The sequence below is a fragment of the Sinohyriopsis cumingii genome, chromosome 1 (assembly GCF_028554795.1).
Source record: "Sinohyriopsis cumingii isolate HCF-2022 chromosome 1, ASM2855479v2, whole genome shotgun sequence".
NCBI lineage: Eukaryota > Metazoa > Mollusca > Bivalvia > Unionida > Unionidae > Sinohyriopsis > Sinohyriopsis cumingii.
In genome coordinates this window covers 98,953,098-98,976,944 of record NC_142961.1, presented here as the reverse complement: position 1 = coordinate 98,976,944, position 23,847 = coordinate 98,953,098, and the positions used below count along the sequence as shown (strand labels likewise).

General features: G+C 34.0%; 1 protein-coding gene across 1 annotated transcript in view; it reads left to right on the top strand.

Moving 5' to 3' along the window:
* The window catches only part of LOC149807430 (uncharacterized), a 56,484-nt gene that overhangs the window by 5,318 nt on the left and 27,319 nt on the right, over positions 1-23,847 (top strand). Inside the window, exons 3-4 of the mRNA XM_089954994.1 lie at positions 4,804-4,967; positions 20,804-20,931. Coding sequence (XP_089811120.1) covers positions 4,804-4,967; positions 20,804-20,931 — 292 coding nt within the window. The remainder of the gene's footprint in view (positions 1-4,803; positions 4,968-20,803; positions 20,932-23,847) is intronic.

Below are 23,847 nucleotides of genomic sequence, written 5' to 3'. Positions count from 1 at the left end.
CGGAGGAAGAACCCAGGAAAACCCCGGAAAGAACCACCAACCCATGAGAAGCTACTGGAAAGCTTTCTCACATACCCACATTGGCTGAATCCGAGACTTGAACCAGCACAGACGGAGTTGAGATGGCAGTGATCCATGATGGAGAGTGCTTTAGCCCACTCAGCCACTATGGGCTCCTGTGGGTACCTTGGTGCCATCTTGTAAATCTTGTTATTGCTACTTCTCCTGAATAGCTAGATACATAGACAAGGTGTTTTCACCAAAAGACTTCTTGTGGTATATGAGTGAAAATAATGCAAATTATGACCAATATGGTACTAATAGTTTCAACAGTTAGGAACTAAAATGAAGAAACTGTATTTTCTGGGATTTCCTGAAATTATTTTCATCCAGTGGAGCATTAATCCCTCTGAGGGACTCTTGTCTGATAGTTGTTGTGCTTCTGTCGAATTCAGATGTGCATTTAGCTTGTTATTCTATAATGCCACAACATATTTCCTCTTTTCATTTGTTTCTTAATTTGACATAAGGACTTTGCTGTAAAACCTTGAACACTGCAATGCCAAGACGATTATTGTAGATTTTTGCTTCTTAAATAATTTTCCATATCTACTCAGGCTTCCATTTGTTATAACTGTGAATCAAGCTATACCTGTGAATCAAGCCTGCAGATTGATGAACAAAACATTGTTCCACACACTGCAACAATTTTAATTTATTTATATACTACAGATGTGGCCAGTAGACTTTGTTAATGTTGGCCTATGCATACATGTCACTTGTTTGACCTTGCTCTGTTTAGTTCATAGTAAAGAATTAGCCATATCACCATCATATCAGGTGTAAGTATGACATATTCATACACTTTATTTTAGAAATGAGTTGAGATTGATTTAGCACAAGCACAAGTACTGTAACTTAACAAAAGACTGGAAACAAAAGAGATTGGAAATCAAGCAGAGGGTGGGAGAGTCGCCACTGTTGGAAACTTGCTTCATGATTTCTTAAAATGGTTATATATGACAAACAGGACCCACATGGCAGTCACAGTAGCCACTAACCTCATAAATCCAGATGTTCTCTTTGCATTCCCAGTAGCCACTAACCTCATGAACATAAATGTTTTCCCATTGCAGTCACAGTAGCCACTAACCTCATGATTCTAAATGTCTTCCCTTTGCAATCAAAGTAGTCACTAACTTTATGAATCCAAATATATTTCCTTTGCAGTCACAGTAACAACTAACCTCATAAATCCAAATGTCTTCCATGTGCAGTCAAAGTAGCCACTAGCCTCATGAATCCAAATGTCTTCACTTTGCAGTCAAAGTAGCCACTAACTTCATGAATCCAAATGTCTTTCATTTGCACAGTATTGATTAACCTCATAAATCCAAATGTCTTTCCTTTGCTGTTAATAGACTGGATGCTGAGAATGCTTCAATTTATTTTACCTCCCTTGGCAACAGGTAATTTGACATTCAGGCATGAGACTATATCCATTAGCCATCCATCCATAGTTGTCATTATTTGCTGAAATTGTATTGGGCAAATTTAGCCAAATTCAGTGAAAACATTCATGAGAACATGCTCTACCAAAATATTTTTGACAGCCCCTCCCCTCCCCCCCCCCCCCGAAAGCAACATTATGCCCTGGGTAATAACTATATGGAAAGCTTATTTTAGTTTTAGCTTCTAAAGAAGTACTGCTTACTGGCCAGACACACATACATACATGCATACATACATACATACACACACACACACATATATATATATATATATATATATATATATATATATATATATATATATATATATATATATATATATATATATATATATATATATATATATATATATATACGCACACACACACACACATATAAATACATACATATACTGGTATGAAGGTTTCTTTTGATAGGCACAGTTTTTCTTTTTCTGTGTTTTCATTATTCGTTGCTATCTCTTTATCAGTTTATCAGTCCGTCTAACATTTATATCTTGTTTCCAGGGCAAAACTCTAAAATTATTTGAGATTTGGTGCATATTTTATATGAGTAGTGTAGATTTGTCTTATGTTATTTAAATTTCTTGATACATGCATTATACAGTTCGTGTGCCTAACAGTGTTGATGTGCCTTGTACCATTTACAATTCTGGGTAATTAGTGTTGTAGTTTGATGCGGCTTGTGCTGTTTACAATTCTTGGTACACATTAAACTAGTAGTGTTGATGTGCCTTGTGCTATTAACAATTCTTGGTCTGCATTAAACTAGTAGTGTTGATGTGCCTTGTGTTATTTACAATTCTGGATTCACATTAGTCTAGTAGTGTTGATGTGCCTTGTGCTATTAACAATTCTTGGTACACATTAAACTAGTAGTGTTGATGTGCCTTGTGTTATTTACAATTCTGGATTCACATTAGTCTAGTAGTGTTGATATGCCTTGTGTTATTTACAATTCTTGGTACGCATTAATCTAGTAGTGCTGATGTGCCTTGTGCTACTTACAATTCTTGGTACACATTAAACTAGTAGTGTTGATGTGCCTTTTGTTAATTACAATTCTGGATTCACATTAGTCTAGTAGTGTTCATATGCCTTGTGTTATTTACAATTCTTGGTACACATTAATCTAGTAGTGCTGATGTGCCTTGTGCTATTTACAATTCTTGGTACACATTAATCTAGTAGTGCTGATGTGCCTTGTGCTATTTACAATTCTGGATTCACATTAGACTAGTAGTGTTGATGTGCCTTGTGTTATTTACAATTCTTGGTACACATTAAACTAGTAGTGCTGATGTGCCTTGTGTTATTTACAATTCTTGGTACACATTATACTAGTACTGTTGATGTGCCCTGTGCTATTTACAGGTCTGAGTACACATATTAGCCTAGTAGTGTTGATGTGCTTATAGTATTTACAGTTCTGGGTACACACATTAGTCTAGTTGTGTTGATGTACCTTACGTTATTTATATTAGTTTAGTTCCAATGTTTTCAATTTTCATCCATTCATTATTCACACTGCATAAATATATATATGAATCTTTATTCATAGGTCCATATACAACACTGTTTTAAGAATCAGAATGGAATATGTTTTCACATGACCTCTTATTTATTGATTTAGATTTCTCAAGCTACACTACGCTGTAACTCATTAAAGCTATATCAGTGTATTGCTCCAAAATATCGAATTGTCTACATCTACAGTGCAGTCTTCTTAATTGTCTATGTCTACAGTGCAGTCTTCTTAATTGTCTATGTCTACAGTGCAGTCTTCTTAATTGTCTATGTCTACAGTGCAGTCTTTTTAACTGTACATGTTTACAGTGCAGTCTGCTTAATTGTCCATTTCTACAGTGCCGTCTTCTTAATTGTCTGTCTACAGTGCAGTCTTCTTAATTGTCTATGTCTGCAGTGCAGTCTTCTTAATTGTCTATGTCTACAGTGCCGTCTTCTTAATTGTCTGTCTACAGTGCAGTCTTCTTAATTGTCTGTCTACAGTGCAGTCTTCTTAATTGTCCATGTCTACAGTGCCGTCTTCTTAATTGTCTGTCTACAGTGCAGTCTTCTTAATTGTCTATGTCTACAGTGCAGTCTTCTTAATTGTCTATGTCTACAGTGCAGTCTTCTTAATTGTCTATGTCTACAGTGCAGTCTTTTTAACGGTACATGTTTACAGTGCAGTCTGCTTAATTGTCCATTTATACAGTGCCGTCTTCTTAATTGTCTGTCTACAGTGCAGTCTTCTTAATTGTCTATGTCTGCAGTGCAGTCTTCTTAATTGTCTATGTCTACAGTGCCGTCTTCTTAATTGTCTGTCTACAGTGCAGTCTTCTTAATTGTCTGTCTACAGTGCAGTCTTCTTAATTGTCCATGTCTACAGCGCCGTCTTCTTAATTGTCTGTCTACAGTGCAGTCTGCTTAATTGTCTATGTCTACAGTGCAGTCTTCTTAATTGTCTATGTCTACAGTGCAGTCTTCTTAATTGTCTATGTCTACAGTGCAGTCTTTTTAACGGTACATGTTTACAGTGCAGTCTGCTTAATTGTCCATTTATACAGTGCCGTCTTCTTAATTGTCTGTCTACAGTGCCGTCTTCTTAATTGTCTATGTCTACAGGGCAGTCTGCTTTATTGTCCATGGCTACAGTGCAGTCTTAATTATTCTTGTCTACAGGGCAGTCTGCTTATTTTTCCATGTCTACAGTGCAGTGTTAATTGGCCATGTCTACAGTGCAGTGTTAATTGGCCATGTCTACAGTGCAGTGTTAATTGGCCATGTCTACAGTGCAGTGTTAATTGTCCATTTCTACGGTGCAGTCTTCTTAATGTTCTATGTATACAGTGCAGTGTGCTTAATTGTCCATGTCTACAGTGCATTCTGCTTAATTTTCCATGTCTACAGTGCAGTCTGCTTAATGGTCAATGTCTACAGTGCAGTCTCCTTAAATCTCCATGTCTAGATGCACTCTGCTCAATTGTCCATTTCTACAACACAGTCTGCATGCTTTTCAATGTCTACAGGGTAGTCTACTTAATTCTCCATGTCTACAGTGCAGATTGCTTAATTATCCTTGTCTACATTGCAGTCTGTTTGATTGTCCATGCCATCAGAGCAGTCTGATTAATTTTCCAATGTAAATAACTGCCAACCCATTTTACCCATTTCTTCAGACCACAGGTATACCAGCTAGTCATGCTGTTGTCCAGGTTATAATAATTACAGAGCAAAGGTAGATACACGTGAAGTTTATGTGTCTTAATACATGTCACTATAACTTTCAGTGTTGAAGGATTGAAGGAGAAGATTATATTGGACCCCCAATGGTTCATTGATGCCTTGAAGTCCCTCATCACTGCTGAAATGTTCATTCTTGACAAATATCCTGCCATCAGGAACAAGTGGTTCGAATTGAAAGATAAAGGAAAACTTACCCAAGAACTGATAGGTTGGTAATTGTTAATTTTTAAGTAATGGTATGTAAGAGTTAATTGTCTTTGTTAATTTTAATTAAAGTATACTTGGTCTTAATGTACTATTTCTTATTCAGATCCTAAGTATGTTGATGAATCTTTATCCGTGGAAGTCTTGACCAGTCGTCTATAATTTTGTCTGACAGCTTTATTGTCCACATGAGATTATCAGTGCAAATGCCACACTGTCTATCACTATGTCTTACATTTGTTATGGTCCATATGAGACCATCAGTGGGAGTCTTAGCAAGTTGTCTATCACCATGTCTGACAGTATTATGACCCACAGGAGACTGTCAGTGTTAGTAATAGCAAATTGTCTATCACCATGTCTGACAGTCTTATGGCCCACATGAAACTGTCAGTGTTAGTTATAGCAAGTTGTCTATCCCTATGTCTGACAGTTTTATGGCCACATGGGACTGTCAGTATAAGTTGTAGCAAGATGTTTATCACTATGTCTGACAGCTTTATGGTCCACATGAGATCATCGGCGGAAGTCTTAGCAAGTTGTCTATCACTATGTCTGACAGTGTTATGGTCCACATGAGACTTGTTTTTAAATCAGGTTAGAATTGTGTCTGAAATTGCAAATATCATGGATTATGGAAGACGTTTATGTGCTTTGTGGTTGCTACAACTCAACCCCCTAAAATGCATGATCCAGTGTTGAAGGATCCTTGTGTAAAAAATACAGAAAATATCAGCAACTGTCACTCATCTTCAGAGGCATGTTAGCGCGCACACACACACACACACACACACACACACACACACACTAAAGACTGAGGACAGCAGGAAAGAAACAAATGGTAACAGTACTGGTTTTAGATTGGAAATATTTGTCTTAAGTCAGAGTGCATTGTTATCATGTCCTGCCATCCAGATCTTACTAGTTTGGTTCCCACACAACTCGAGCTCCAATCTGGACATTGCCAGTCTGGTTTGCATACAACTTGAGCTGCCATCCAGATATTACCAGTCTGGTTTCCACACAACTTGACCTGCCATCCAGATATTACCAGTCTGCTTTCCATACAACTTGACCTGCAATTCAGATATCACCAGTCTGGTTTACACACGACTTGACTTGTCCACCATCTAGTTATCAAACTTTGAGGATGGCTTGCACTTAGGTTGAGGAAGAAACCTATCGAGTGCAGGATGTATAATGTGCAATTCACAATATTCATGTCTATGTCTGGAATAGTGTGTGCATTAGTGATTATGATTTGATAATGTGTACATTTGTATATTTGGGATAGTGTGTACATTAGTGAAGTGAGTATAATGCCTGTAATTGTGTGTGCCTTAATGAGTATATTTGGGATAGAGTATACATCAGTGAATATGTGTGTTCTTCAGCTGTTTAGTGAGTATGTCTGGGATATAATGTGTTCTTTAGCTCTTTAGTGGATATGTTTGGGTTATAGTATGTTTGGGATATAATGTGTTCTTTAGCTGTTTAGTGAGTGTGCTTGGGATATAATGTGTCTATAGCTCTGTAGTGAGTATGTATGGGATATATTGTGTTGTTTAGCTCTGTAGTATGTATAGGGTATATTGTGTTCTTTACCTCTGAAGTGAGTATGTTTGGGATATAAGGTGTTCTTTAGCTCTGTAGTGAGTATGTATGGGATATATTGTGTTATTTAGCTCTTTAGTGAGTATGTTAGGAATATAAGGTGTCTTTAGCTCTGTAGTGAGTATGTATGGGATATAAGGTGTCTTTTGCTCTGTAGTGAGTATGTATGGAATATAAGGTGTATTTAGCTCTGTAGTTAGTATGTATGGGATATAAGGTGTCTTTAGCTCTGTAGTATGTATGGGATATATTGTGTTCTTAAGCTCTTTAGTGAATGAGTTTTGGATGTAATGTGTTTTTCTAGCTGTTTAGTGAGTATGTCTGGGACAGTGTACATGTGTATTAGTGATTATGTCCAGGATAATGTTCACAAATATGGAACTAGTACAGTGTGTTTTAGTGCATATCATACCTAACCATGGAACTAATACAGTGGGACTTAGTGTATATAATACCTAACCATGGAACTAGTACAATATGATTTAATGCATATCATAGCATATCATATCTAACCATGGAACTTGTACAATGGAACTTGGTGCATATATACCAAAGTATGAAACTAGGATTTAATACCTGAAGTTAATATTCCACACAAAATATCTAACTTGTGATGGCAAACTTCAGTGTTTTAAGACTGCAGAAAATTTACTTGTTGAAGTGTGTGTGTTGTGATGAAAGATATTCAACTTCCAGTTCTTATTGCAAAGACCACTTGGTACTCATTGGTATTTGACACCTAAGATGATGACTTGTAATATGATTGGCACTTACAATGGTGACATGTGATATGATTGGAACCTATGATGGTGACTTGTGATATGATTGACATCTCTGATGGTGACATGTGATATGATTGGCACCTGTGATGGTGACTTGTGATATGATTGGCAAATATGATGGTCTTGTGTTATCATTGGCACTCACAAAGGTGCCATGTGATATCATTGGCACCTACGATGGCGACATGTGATATTATTGGCACAGTTTGGTACAATTTGTGTACTTGAAAGAGCTTAACTCTTTGTTGTACTTTTCGTGTAGGCTGTACAATTGATATACCGGTATACGTTGGAGAAAAACTGATATTGCACCATTTAATAATCAAAGTCTAATTGAAAGATAAATGTCATTTCAGCAAACAAATTCACGAGTCTAATTCAGCGATTGTAATTCAAAGATTAAGTTATTTCAATAGATAAAAATACAAATCTAATTCAAAGATTAAGTCATTCGAATAGATAAATACACAAATCTAATTCAAAGATAATGATGTTTCAACAGATAAATACCCAAGTCTAATGCAAAGATGAAGCTGTTTCAGCATACAAGTCTTATTGAAAGATAAAGCCATTTCAGCATAATATAAATACACCACCCTAATCCAAAGACAAAGGCATTTCAACTGATAAATACAAAAATGATATGGTTGGATCCATATGAGTAGAAATAACAGGTTAGATGTACCACAGGGATAAAACTAGGCAGTTATACACTGTATCAGATGGTTTCTCTCCCTGTCTTACAAAGGAAACGAATGTGATTTTTGTATGGTTACATACGCCTTATTTATGTTTTCTGCACATTTATAGATTAATTATGTCATGATTGCAACCAAGCATGTATTGAGCTTTGTACAAATTTGATTTAGTCTATCCAAGAATATGGTCATGTAGTGAATACTGTTCCAATTTGCGTGTGAAATATAGAGCTAAATACTGAATATCTGTATTAAATGCCATAAAGGTATGTAATAACATTAAATGACAGGTCAACCATGTCAGACTAAATAGTTGGTAATAGAATAAAATAACAGGTAAACCATGTAAGACTGAATGGTTGGTAAATTGACAGGTCAGGCATGTAAAACGGTTGGAAATAGTATAAAATGACAGGTCAAGCATGTAAGACTAAATGGTTGGTAATAGTATAAAATGAGAGGTCAAGCATGCAAGACTAAATGGTTCCTAATACTATACAATGACAGGTCAGACGTATAAGACTAAATGATTGGTAATAGTATAAAACCACAGGCCAAGCATGTAAGACAAAATGGTTGGTAATATTATAAAATGACAGGCCAAGCATGTAAGACAAAATGGCTGGTAATAGTATAAAATGACAGGTCAAGCATGTAAGACTAAATGGCTGGTAATAGTATAAAATGACAGGACAATCATCTAAAATGAAATGGCTGGTGATAGTATAAAACGACAGGCCAAGCATGTAAGACAAAATGGTTGGTAATAGTATAAAATGACAGGTCAAGCATACCAGACTAAATGGTTGGTAATAGCACAAAATGAGAGTCAAGCATGTAAGACTAATTGGTTGAAAAATGTAGAAAATAACCGGTCAACCAGGTCAGACTAAATGGTTGGTCATATTAGAAATGACAGATCAAGCATGTAAGACTAAATGGTTGGTAACATTATAAAATGACATCTCAACCATGTAAGACTAAATGGTTGGTAATATTATAAAATGACATGTCAGGTGTGTAAGACTAGATGGTTGATATAATAGTATAAAATGACAGGTCAGGCATATCATACTAAATGTTTGTTAATAGTATAAAATGATAGATCAAGCATGAATGACTATATGGTTGGTAATAATGTAATATGACAGGCCAAGCTGCAAGACTAAATGGTTGGTAATAGTAAAAAATGACAGGTCAAGCATGTAAGACTAATTGGTTGAAAAATGTAGAAAATAACAGGCCAAGCATGTAAGACTAAATGGTTGGTAATTGTGGAAAATGACAGACCAAGCATGTAAGACTAAATGGTTGGTAATTGTGGAAAATGACAGGCCAAGCATGTAAGACTAAATGGTTGGTAATAATATAAAATGACAGGCCAAGCATGTAAAACAAAATGGTTGGTAATAGTATAAAATGACAGGTCAAGCTGTAAGACTAAATGGTTGGTAATTGTAGAAAATGACAGATCAACCATGTAAGACTAAATGGTTGGTAATAATATAAACAGGCAGGTCAAGCATATAAGACTAGGTGCGAGTCCTTGACCTGAGCAGGCATATTGACTAGGTGATGAGTTTTTGACTTGAGTACACATCTTGACTGAGTGTGAGTTTTTTACTCAAGTACACATCTTGGCTAGGTGTGAGTTTTTGACTCAAGTACACATTTTGATCAGGTGATGAGTTCCTCAACTGAGTACACATATTGACTAGGTTTGAGTTCTTGACCTGGGTAGACATCTTGACTTGGTTTGAGTTCTTTACTTGAGTATACATCTTGTCTAGGTGTGAGGTCTTGACTGGAGTATACATCTTGACTGGGTGTGAGTTCTTGACCTGAGTACACATACTGACTTTGTGTGAGTTCTGTACCTGAGTATACATCTTGTCAAGGTGTGAGTTCTTTACCATATACAAATACCTGAATGACAGGTAAAAAGTGTTGCCAGGGAAAAAGTACAAGTCTAGTTTGTCATCATACCTAGACTGTAACATAAGGTGTTCAAATATCCACTAATGCCAGCTTTAATTATTCCATACTCAGAATTACATTCCTGTATACGTGTCATTATCCATGCTAAGTCAAGTAGAATATAATCTTGTCTATGTCATTATCCATGCTAAGGTCAAATAGAATATAATCTGGTCTGTGGCAAGATTTATGTTAAGGTCAATCTTGTCTGTGGCATTATCGATTCTAAGGTCATATACAATAGAATCTTGTCTGTGGCAATATCCATGTTAAGGTCAAATAGAGTCTTGTCTTTGATGATATTCATGTTAAGGTAAAATATAATATAATCTGGTCATGTTAAGATCAAATATAATAAAATCTTGTATGTGACATTATCCATGCTAAGGACAGACTAGAATCTCTTCTGTGGCAGTATCCATGCTAAGGTCAAATAGAATTTAACCTGGTCTGTGGCAATATCCATGAGAAGGTCAAATAGAATATAGTCTGGTCTGAGGCAATATCCATGCTAAGGTCAAATGGAATAAAATCTTGTCTGTGGTAATATTCATGGTAAAGTAAAATATAATAAAATCTTGTATGTGACATTATCCATGCTAAGGACAGACTAGAATCTCTTCTGTGGCAGTATCCATGTTAAGGTTAAATATAATATAATCTGGTCTGTGGCAATATCCATGCTAAGGTCAAATATAATATAGTCTGGTCTAAGACAGTATCAATGCTAAAGTCTAGTGGAATAAAATCGTACCTGTTCTACATACAGATTAAACTATTTGATCAACATAATTAAAGTTATTATATTCTAGGTCAGTGATCTCATTGCTGTTCTAATATTGGAAAGAAAAGTATTATCTTGTATTTTGAATTAATGCCTTTTGTGAGGGATAGTCTATGTTCAATCATTTTGCATTAATACATTTTGTGAGGGATAGTCTAAGAACAATCATTTTGCATTAATGCCCTTTGTGAGGGATAGTGTAAGTCCAATCATTTTGTATTAATGTCTTTCTGAGGGATGGTCTATGTTCAATCATTTTGCATTAATGACTTTTATGAGGGATAGTCTAACAATAATCATTCTGCATTAATGCCTTTTCTGAGGGTTAGGATAAATCCATTCATTTTGTATTAATGCCATTTGTGAGGGATAGTCTAAGTCTAATCATTTTGTATTAATGCCATTTGTGAGGGATAGTCTAAGTCTAATTATTTTCTAGTAATGCCTTTACTGAGGGATAGTGTAAGTCCAATCATTTTGCATTAATGCCTTTTATGAGGGATAGTCTAAGTCTCATCATTTTGTATTAATGCCATTTGTGAGGGATAGTCTAAGTACAATCATTTTGTATTAATGCCATTTGTGAGGAATAGTCTAAGTACAATCATTTTGTATTAATGCCATTTGTGAGGGATAGTCTAAGTCTCATCATTTTGCATTAATGCCTTTTATGAGGGATAGTCTAAGTCTAATTATTTTCTAGTAATGCCTTTACTGAGGGATAGTCTAAGTCCAATCATTTTGCATTAATGCCTTTTATGAGGGATAGTCTAAGTCTCATCATTTTGTATCAATGCCTTTTGTGAGGGATAGTCTAAGTACAATCATTTTGTATTAATGCCATTTGTGAGGGATAGTCTAAGTACAATCATTTTGTATTAATGCCATTTGTGAGGGATAGTCTAAGTCTCATCATTTTGTATTAATGCCTTTTGTGAGGGATAGTGTAAGTACAATCATTTTGTATTAATGCCATTTGTGAGGGATAGTGTAAGTACAATCATTTTGTATTAATGCCATTTGTGAGGGATAGTCTAAGTCTCATCATTTTGTATTAATGCCATTTGTGAGGGATAGTCTAAGTACAATCATTTTGTATTAATGCCATTTGTGAGGGATAGTCTAAGTACAATCATTTTGTATTAATGCCATTAGTGAGGGATAGTCTAAGTACAATCATTTTGTATTAATACCTTTTGTGAGGGAATAGTCTAAGTACAATCATTTTGTATTAATGCCTTTTGTGAGGGATAGTATAAGTGCAATCATTTTGTATTAATGCCATTTGTGAGGGATAGTCTAAGTACAATCATTTTGTATTAATGCCATTTGTGAGGGATAGTCTAAGTACAATCATTTTGTATTAATGCCATTTGTGAGGGTTAGGCTAAGTCTAATTATTTTGTAGTAATGCCTTTACTGAGGGATAGTCTAAGTCCAATCATTTTGCATTAATGCCTTTTATGAGGGATAGTCTAAGTCTCATCATTTTGTATTAATGCCTTTTGTGAGGGATAGTCTAAGTACAATCATTTTGTATTAATGTCATTTGTGAGGGATAGTCTAAGTACAATCATTTTGTATTAATGCCATTTGTGAGGGATAGTCTAAGTCTCATCATTTTGTATTAATGCCATTTGTGAGGGATAGTCTAAGTACAATCATTTTGTATTAATGCCATTTGTGAGGGATAGTCTAAGTACAATCATTTTGTATTAATGCCATTAGTGAGGGATAGTCTAAGTACAATCATTTTGTATTAATGCCTTTTGTGAGGGATATTCTAAGTACAATCATTTTGTATTAATGCCTTTTGTGAGGGATAGTCTAAGTCTCATCATTTTGTATTAATGCCATTTGTGAGGGATAGTCTAACTCTAATTATTTTGTAGTAATGCCTTTACTGAGGGATAGTCTAAGTCCAATCATTTTGCATTAATGCCTTTTATGAGGGATAGTCTAAGTCTCATCATTTTGTATTAATGCCTTTTGTGAGGGATAGTCCAAGTACAATCATTTTGTATTAATGCCATTTGTGAGGGATAGCCTTAAGTCCAATCATTTTGTATTAATGCCATTTGTGAGGGATAGTCTAAGTCTAATTATTTTGTAGTAATGCCTTTACTGAGGGATAGTCTAAGTCCAATCATTTTGCATTAATGCCTTTTATGAGGGATAGTCTAAGTCTCATCATTTTGTAGTAATGCCTTTACTGAGGGATAGTCTAAGTCTAATTATTTTGTAGTAATGCCTTTACTGAGGGATAGTCTAAGTCTAATTATTTTGTAGTAATGCCTTTACTGAGGGATAGTCTAAGTCCAATCATTTTGCATTAATGCCTTTTATGAGGGATAGTCTAAGTCTCATCATTCTGTATTAATGCCTTTTGTGAGGGATAGTCTAAGTACAATCATTTTGTATTAATGCCATTTGTGAGGGATAGTCTTAAGTCTAATCATTTTGTATTAATGCCATTTGTGAGGGATAGTCTAAGTCTAATTATTTTGTAGTAATGCCTTTACTGAGGGATAGTCTAAGTCCAATCATTTTGCATTAATGCCTTTTATGAGGGATAGTCTAAGTCTAATTATTTTGTAGTAATGCCTTTACTGAGGGATAGTCTAAGTACAATCATTTTGCATTTATGCCTTTTTATGAGGGATAGTCTAAGTCTCATCATTTTGTATTAATGCCTTTTGTGAGGGATAGTCTAAGTATAATCATTTTGTATTAATGCCGTTTGTGAGGTGTAGTCTAAGTACAATCATTTTGTATTAATGCCATTTGTGAGGGATAGTCTAAGTACAATCATTTTGTATTAATGCCATTTGTGATTGATAGTCTAAGTACAATCATTTTGTATTAATGCCATTTGTGAGGGATAGTCTAAGTCTAATCATTTTGTATTAATGCCATTTGTGAGGGATAGTCTAAGTACAATCATTTTGTATTAATGCCATTTGTGAGGGATAGTCTAAGTACAATCAATTTGTATTAATGCCATTTGTGAGGGATAGTCTAAGTCTAATCATTTTGTATTAATGCCATTTGTGAGGGATAGTCTAAGTCTAATCATTTTGTATTAATGCCATTTGTGAGGGATAGTCTTTAGTCTAATTATTTTGTAGTAATGCCTTTACTGAGGGATAGTCTAAGTCCAATCATTTTGTATTAATGCCTTTTATGAGGGATAGTCTAAGTCTCATCATTCTGTATTAATGCCTTTTGTGAGGGATAGTCTAAGTACAATCATTTTGTATTAATGCCATTTGTGAGGGATAGGCTTAAGTCTAATCATTTTGTATTAATGCCATTTGTGAGGGATAGTCTAAGTCTAATTATTTTGTAGTAATGCCTTTACTGAGGGATAGTCTAAGTCCAATCATTTTGCATTAATGCCTTTTATGAGGGATAGTCTAAGTCTCATCATTTTATAGTAATGCCTTTACTGAGGGATAGTCTAAGTCTAATTATTTTGTAGCAATGCCTTTACTGAAGGATAGTCTAAGTCCAATCATTTTGCATTAATGCCTTTACTGAGGGATAGTCTAAGTCTAATTATTTTGTAGCAATGCCTTTACTGAGGGATAGTCTAAGTCCAATCATTTTGCATTAATGCCTTTTATGAGGGATAGTCTAAGTACAATCATTTTGTAGTAATGCCTTTACTGAGGGATAGTCTAAGTCCAATCATTTTGCATTAATGCCTTTTGTGAGGGATAGTCTAAGTCTCATCATTTTGTATTAATGCCATTTGTGAGGGATAGTCTAAGTACAATCATTTTGCATTAATGCCTTTTATGAGGGATAGTCTAAGTCTAATTATTTTGTAGTAATGCCTTTACTGAGGGATAGTCTAAGTCCAATCATTTTGCATTAATGCCTTTTATGAGGGATAGTCTAAGTACAATCATTTTGTAGTAATGCCTTTACTGAGGGATAGTCTAAGTCCAATCATTTTGTATTAATGCCATTTATGAGGGATAGTCTAAGTCTAATTATTTTGTAGTAATGCCTTTACTGAGGGATAGTCTAAGTCCAATCATTTTGCATTAATGCCTTTTATGAGGGATAGTCTAAGTCTAATTATTTTGTAGTAATGCCTTTACTGAGGGATAGTCAAAGTCCAATCATTTTGCATTAATGCCTTTTATGAGGGATAGTCTAAGTCTCATCATTTTGTATTAATGCCTTTTGTGAGGGTTAGTCTAAGTACAATCATTTTGTATTAATGTCATTTGTGAGGGATAGTCTCAGTACAATCATTTTGTATTAATGCCATTAGTGAGGGATAGTCTAAGTACAATCATTTTGTATTAATGCCATTTGTGAGGGATAGTCTAAGTACAATCATTTTGTATTAATGCCATTTGTGAGGGATAGTCTCAGTACAATCATTTTGTATTAATGCCATTAGTGAGGGATAGTGTAAGTACAATCATTTTGTATTAATGCCATTTGTGAGGGATAGTCTAAGTACAATCATTTTGTATTAATGCCATTTGTGAGGGATAGTCTAAGTCTCATCATTTTGTATTAATGCCTTTTGTGAGGGATAGTCTAAGTACAATCTTTTTGTATTAATGCCATTTGTGAGGGATAGTCTAAGTACAATCATTTTGTATTAATGCCATTTGTGAGGGACAGTCTAAGTCTCATCATTTTGTATTAATGCCTTTTGTGAGGGATAGTCTAAGTACAATAATTTTGTATTAATGCCATTTGTGAGGGATAGTCTAAGTACAATCATTTTCTATTAATGCCTTTTGTGAGGGATAGTCTAAGTCTCATCATTTTGTATTAATGCCTTTTGTGAGGGATAGTCTAAGTACAATCATTTTGTATTAATGCCATTTGTGAGGGATAGTCTAAGTACAATCATTTTGTATTAATGCCATTAGTGAGGGATAGTCTAAGTACAATCATTTTGTATTAATGCCATTTGTGAGGGATAGTCTAAGTACAATCATTTTGTATTAATGCCATTTGTGAGGGATAGTCTTAAGTCTAATCATTTTGTATTAATGCCATTTGTGAGGGATAGTCTAAGTCTAAATATTTTCTAGTAATGCCTTTACTGAGGGATAGTCTAAGTCCAATCATTTTGCATTAATGCCTTTTATGAGGGATAGTCTAAGTCTCATCATTTTGTATTAATGCCTTTTGTGAGGGATAGTCTAAGTACAATCATTTTGTATTAATGCCATTAGTGAGAGATAGTCTAAGTACAATCATTTTGTATTAATGCCATTTGTGAGGGATAGTCTAAGTACAATCATTTTGTATTAATGCCATTTGTGAGGGTTAGGCTAAGTCTAGTTATTTTGTAGTAATGCCTTTACTGAGGGATAGTCTAAGTCTCATCATTTTGTATTAACGCCTTTTGTGAGGGATAGTCTAAGTACAATCATTTTGTATTAATGCCATTTGTGAGGGATAGTCTAAGTACAATCATTTTGTATTAATGCCATTTGTGAGGGGTAGTCTAAGTCTCATCATTTTGTATTAATGCCTTTTGTGAGGGATAGTCTAAGTACAATCATTTTGTATTAATGCTATTTGTGAGGGATAGTCTAAGTACAATCATTTTGTATTAATGCCATTTGTGAGGGATAGTCTAAGTACAATCATTTTGTATTAATGCCATTTGTGAGGGATAGTCTAAGTCTCATCATTTTGTATTAATGCCTTTTGTGAGGGATAGTCTAAGTACAATCATTTTGTATTAATGCCATTTGTGAGGGATAGTCTAAGTACAATCATTTTGTATTAATGCCATTAGTGAGGGATAGTCTAAGTACAATCATTTTGTACTAATGCCATTTGTGAGGGATAGTCTAAGTACAATCATTTTGTATTAATGCCATTTGTGAGGGTTAGGCTAAGTCTAATTATTTTGTAGTAATGCCTTTACTGAGGGATAGTCTAAGTACAATCATTTTGCATTTATGCCTTTTTATGAGGGATAGTCTAAGTCTCATCATTTTGTATTAATGCCTTTTGTGAGGGATAGTCTAAGTATAATCATTTTGTATTAATGCCGTTTGTGAGGTGTAGTCTAAGTACAATCATTTTGTATTAATGCCATTTGTGAGGGATAGTCTAAGTACAATCATTTTGTATTAATGCCATTTGTGATTGATAGTCTAAGTACAATCATTTTGTATTAATGCCATTTGTGAGGGATAGTCTAAGTCTAATCATTTTGTATTAATGCCATTTGTGAGGGATAGTCTAAGTACAATCATTTTGTATTAATGCCATTTGTGAGGGATAGTCTAAGTACAATCAATTTGTATTAATGCCATTTGTGAGGGATAGTCTAAGTCTAATCATTTTGTATTAATGCCATTTGTGAGGGATAGTCTAAGTCTAATCATTTTGTATTAATGCCATTTGTGAGGGATAGTCTTTAGTCTAATTATTTTGTAGTAATGCCTTTACTGAGGGATAGTATAAGTCCAATCATTTTGCATTAATGCCTTTTATGAGAGATAGTCTAAATCTCATCATTTTGTATTAATGCCTTTTGTGAGGGATAGTCTAAGTACAATCAGTTTGTATTAATGCCTTTTGTGAGGGGTAGTCTAAGTACAATCATTTTGTATTAATGCCATTTGTGAGGGATAGTCTAAGTCTGATCATCTTGTATTAATGCCTTTTGTGAGGGATAGTCTAAAAACAATCATTTTGCAATAATGCCTTTTCTGAGGGTTAGGCTAAGTCCAATCATTTTGTATTAATGCCATTTGTGAGGGATAATCTAAGTCTCATCATTTTGTATTAATGCCTTTTGTGAGGGATAGTCTTAAAACAATCATTTTGCAATAATTCCTTTTGTTAGGAATAGTATAAGTCCAATCATTTTGTATTAATTCCTTTTGTTAGGGATAGTCTTTAGTCTAATCATTTTGCATTAATGCCTTTTGTGAGAGATAGTCTAAGTCGAATCATCTTTTATTAATGCCTTTTCTGAGGGACAGTCTAAGTCTAATAATTTTGTATTAATGCCTTTTGTGAGGGATAGTCTAAAAACAATCATTTTGCAATAATTCCTTTTGTTAGGAATAGTATAAGTCCAATCATTTTGTATTAATTCCTTTTGTTAGGGATAGTCTTTAGTCTATTCATTTTGTATTAATGCCTTTTGTTAGGGATAGTCTAAGTCCAATCATTTTGTATTAATGCCATTTGTGAGGGATGGTCTAAGAACAATCATTTTGCATTAATGCCTTTTGTGAGGGATGATCTAAGAACAATCATTTGGCAATAATGCCATTTCTGAGGGTTAGGCTAAGTCCAATCATTTTGCATTAATGCCTTTTCTGAGGGATGGTCTATGTCAATCATTTTGTATTAATGCCTTTTGTGAAGGATAGTCTAAATCTAATCATTTTGTATTAATGCCTTTTGTGAGGGATATTCTAAGTCTAATCATTTTGCATTAATGCCTTTTGTTAGAGATAGTCTTAAAATCTGATCATTTTGTATTAATGCCTTTTGTAAGGGATAGTCTTAAGTCTGATCATTTTGTATTAGTGCCTTTTGTGAGGGATGATCTAAAGTCTGATCATTTTGCATTAATGCCTTTAGTAAGGGATGGTCTAAGTCCAATCATTTTGTATCAATTCCTTTTGCAAGGGATAGTCTTAAGTCCAATCATTTTGCATTAATGCCTTTGTTAGGGATAGTAAGTCTAATCATTTTGTATTAATGCCTTTTGTGAGGGATGGTCTAAGTCAAATCATTATGCATTAATGCCTTTAGTGAGGGATAGACTAAGTCCAATCATTTTGCATTAATGCCTTTTGTGAGGGATGGTCTAAGTCCAATCATTATGTGTTAATGCCTTTTGTTAGGGATAGTAAGTCTAATCATTTTGTATTAATGCCTTTAGTAAGGGATAGACTAAGTCCAATCATGTTGCTTTAATGCCTTTTGTGAGGGATGGTCTAAGTCCAATCATTATGTATTAATGCCTTTTGTTAGGGATAGTAAGTCTAATCATTTTGTATTAATGCCTTTTGTAAGGGATGGTCTAAGTCTAATCATTATGCATTAATGCCTTTAGTAAGGGATAGACTAAGTCCAATCATTTTGCATTAATGCCTTTTGTGAGCGATGGTCTAAGTCCATTCATTATGTGTTAATGCCTTTTGTTAGGGATAGTAAGTCTAATCATTTTGTATTAATGCCTTTAGTAAGGGATAGACTAAGTCCAATCATTTTGCATTAATGCCTTTTGTGGAGGATGGTGTAAGTCCAATCATTATGTATTAATGCCTTTTGTTAGGGATAGTAAGTCTAATCATTTTGTATTAATACCTTTTGTAAGGGATGGTCTAAGTCTAATCATTATGCATTAATGCCTTTAGTAAGGGATAGACTAAGTCCCATCATTTTGCATTAATGCCTTTTGTGAGCGATGGTCTAAGTCCAATCATTATGTGTTAATGTTTTTTGTTAGGGATAGTAAGTCGAATCATTATGCATTAATGCCTTTAGTAAGGGATAGACTAAGTCCAATCATTTTGCATTAATGCCTTTTGTGAGCGATGGTCTAAGTCCATTCATTATGTGTTAATGCCTTTTGTTAGGGATAGTAAGTCTAATCATTTTGTATTAATGCCTTTAGTAAGGGATAGACTAAGTCCAATCATTTTGCAGTAATGCCTTTTGTGAGGGATGGTGTAAGTCCAATCATTATGTATTAATGCCTTTTGTTAGGGATAGTAAGTCTAATCATTTTGTATTAATACCTTTTGTAAGTAATGGTCTAAGTCTAATCATTATGCATTAATGCCTTTAGTAAGGGATAGACTAAGTCCCATCATTTTGCATTAATGCCTTTTGTGAGCGATGGTCTAAGTCCAATCATTATGTGTTAATGCTTTTTGTTAGGGATAGTAAGTCGAATCATTATGCATTAATGCCTTTAGTAAGGGATAGACTAAGTCCAATCATTTTGCATTAATGCCTTTTGTGAGGGATGGTCTAAGTCCAATCATTATGTGTTAATGCCTTTTGTTAGGGATAGTAAGTCTAATCATTTTGTATTAATGCCTTTTGTGAGGGATGGTCTAAGTCTAATCATTTTGATTAATGCCTTTTGTGAGAGATAATCTAAGTCTAATCATTTTGTAGTAATGCCTTTTGTGAGGGATAGCCTAAGTCCAATAATTTTGCTTCAATGCCTTTTCTGAGGGATGGTCTATGTCCAATCATTTTGTATTAATGCCATTTGTGAGGGATGGTCTAAGTCTAATCATTTTGTATTAATGCCATTTGTGAGGGATGGTCTAAGTCTAATCATTTTGTATTAATGCCTTTTGTGAGGGATGGTCTAAGTCTAATCATTTTGTATTAATGCCATTTGTGAGGGATGGTCTAAGTCTAATCATTTTGTATTAATGCCTTTTGTGAGGGATGGTCTAAGTCTAATCATTTTGTATTAATGCCTTTTGTGAGGGATGGTCTAAGTCTAATCATTTTGTATTAATGCCTTTTGTTAGGGATAGTAAGTCTAATCATTTTGTATTAATGCCTTTGGGTCCCCAATTGGCCAAATGTTCTAAAGCATTTTCCGTTACGGATCACTGCCATCTCACCTCTGCCTGCGCCGGTTCGAGTCTCAGATTCAGCCAATGTAGGTATGTGAGAAAGCATGCCAGTAGCTTCTCGTGGGTCGGTGGTTCTTTCTGGGGTTTTCCCGGGTTCTTCCTCCACCATTAATACTGGCCGCCATATATAGCCTATCGTGTGCTGAAAAATGGCGTTAAACCCCACAACAACAACAGCAACAACATTAATGCCTTTAGTAAGGGATAGACTAAGTCTAATCATTTTGTATTAATGCCTTTTGTGAGGGATAGTCTAAGTTTAATCATTTTGTATTAATGCCTTTTGCGAGGGATAGTCTAAGTCTAATCATACTGTTTTCAAATAAAAATATAATATTTATGCCAGAAATTATATTACATTCTAGATGCCATCTGGACAAGAGAGAACAACCCCGAATTCTATAAGAATAAGGCACATGTGTTACTTGTGATGGAAAAATTGAATATTATCGCAAAACCAAGAATATATATTGAAGGCAGTGAAGAGTTCAAGGTTAGTTTAATGAGCCCTCCTTTTTTATGTGATATTTGCATTTGATGAATTTGTTGTAAACTAGTAAACTGTTAATCCCACTGTCTTGGTCCAGGTTAGAAGTTTAAATTTTCAATCTTTATCCAGGTCAGAACTTATAATTTTTAATTTCACTTTCTTGGTCAAGGTCGGATGTTTACATTTTCAGTTACACTTTCTTGGTCCTGGTCAAAAGTTTAAATTTTCAATCTTGGGCCAGGTTAAAACATTTAAATTAAGAGTGATTATAATGTGTGCCATTTACAACACTTGCATTCCACCTTTAACATCTTGGTCTGGGTCAAGGTTTAAATGTTCAACTGCATTGTCTTGGTCCAAGTCAAAAGTTTAAATTTTCAATTGCACTTTCTTCCTCCTGCCAAAAATGAATTTTTGATTACTCTGTCTTAGTCCAAGTAGAAAGACAAATTTTCAACCACACTTTCTTGGTTCAGGTCAAAAGATAAATCTTGTGCCTGGTCAAAACTTGGAAACTAACTAATGACAGTAATTAGAATGTGTGTCATATACAAACTTAGGCTCCATCTTGGTCTATGTCAGAAGTTTAAATGTTCAGTCAGGTCCAGGTCAAAAGTTTAATTTTCAATCACACTTTCTTTGTCGAGGTCAGAAGTAGAAATTTTCAGTTTTGTCCAAGTCAGAAGCTTCAATTTTTTATTGCACTTTGATCCTCTTGCCAGAAATTTAATATTTAATTGTACTTTCTTTGTTTAAGTCAAAAGTTTAAATTTTCAACCATACTTTCTTGGTCAAGGTCAACAGTTTAAATTTTCAACCATACCTTCTTGGTCAAGGTCAACAGTTTCACTTTTCAACCATACCTTCTTGGTCAAGGTCAACAGTTTAAATCTTGGTCCTGGATAAAACTTGGAAACTAAAACAGAGTTATTAGAATGTGTCCCATTTACATTACTTGCATTCCATCCTTGACATCCTGGTCTGGGTTAGAAGTTTAAATTTTCAATCACACTTTCTTGGACAATGTGAATAGTTTAAAGTTTAAATCACACTTTCTTGGTCCCGGTCAAAAGTTTAAATTTTCAGTTTTGGTCTACCACATTAGTTAACATGTTCAATGACAGTTTCTTGGTCCAAATCAAAACTTTGAGAATGAAACATCTGTGGAATAGATGCCATTTAAAATACTTGGGTGTCATCTTTAACATCTTGGTCCAAGTAAGAAGTTTGAATATTCAATCATATTTTGTTGGTCTGAGTGAAAAGTTTAAATGTTCAATCACATTTTCTTGATCCAGGTCAGAGGTTTAAATTTTTAATTACACTTTCTTGGTCCAACTCAAAAGTTTAAATTTTCATTCTCGGTCCAGGTAGAAACTTGGAAACCAAGACAGAATCATTAGACTGTATGCCTTGTACAATACTTGGGTTCCATCTTTGACATCTTGGTCTGGGTCTAAAGTTTAAATTTTGAATAAGACTTTCTTGGTCCAGAAGAAAAGTTTACATTTTCAGTTTTGGTCCAGGACAAAAGTTTAAGTTTTTACTCTTGGTCCAAGTCAGAACTTTAAAAATAAAACATCTGTGGAATTTGTGCCATTTATAATACTTGGGTTCCATCTTAACATATTGATTACAGTCAGAGGTTTAAATTTTCAATCATGGTCCAGATCAAAAGTTTAAATTTTCTTGGTCCTGCAAGAAATTTAAATATTTAATATATACATTCTTGGTCAAAGTCAAAGTTTAAATTTTCAAATCACACTTTCTTTGTCCAGGTCTAAGGTTTAAAATTTCAATCACACTTTCCTTTATGATTTCAATATTTCTAACTGTTTCATGATAATTTATAAAATAAACACCAACATGTAGAATGTGTGACCGGTTTCGCTTTAATGCTTCATCAAACTAAATTAAAACTGAATTCAATATCACTGCTTACGTCATTAAATATGTTGTTTCTAAGTGATCAATGAAATAAACAATATGACATAAACAAATGACGTAATAGCTTACATTTTTGACCTAATTATCTTATACTTTAACGAATAATTTACATGGAGGTGTGCATATACAGCAAAGTTTAATGATATCTTAATACATACAAATATATAAAACTGGATCTTAAAGATACATATATCTCTACTGATAACTATATATGAAATTTATGACTAAATAGACATAAACAGGTTTATCACATTTGTATTATGTATAATGCACACTTATTAATGATCTATAAAATAAATAAATGTAAAAAACACATATCTTGATATATTCTTGCCAAATGTTAAATAGTTTATCAGAACTCAATTTATATAACAAAAACTAATGGTGTGCATAATGCTTGCTATCAAGTATTTTATAAATAATTAATCATATTATATTGAGAATTAATTTAGAAATGCACTTTCATTTTTAAAGAATTAGTAAACTTATTTGTATGATATTAGATTATACTTTTACCAATTAAGTTTTCCTGCAAAGTAGAATAATATAAAAATATTCTTATCTAATTGTAAGCAGGGGACATATTTCATAAAATAAAAAAAATAAAAAAATTAATGAATGTCATATAGTGTTTTTGAATTTAGACCATTTGGATATACCGTATAAGACAGCGAATCAAATAGGTTTCCTTTAGCAGACATTCCATTTCAGAATCAGCTTTAACAATAGTTTGGAATGACCAATCTTGCAAGGTATGGGAGATTTTGTTAAAATATGCGGCAACATGAGATGAAAATGATTGATCGATATAATTTTTTATATCTGATCCATGTTGGTTCATACATTTAGATATTTGTTGACTGGTTTGTCCAATATATTGAATGCCACAGTTTTTGCATGATACCAAATAAATAACATTTGATGTTGCACAGTTAGAATCACAATGCATATTAAAAGTTTCATTCATATTAT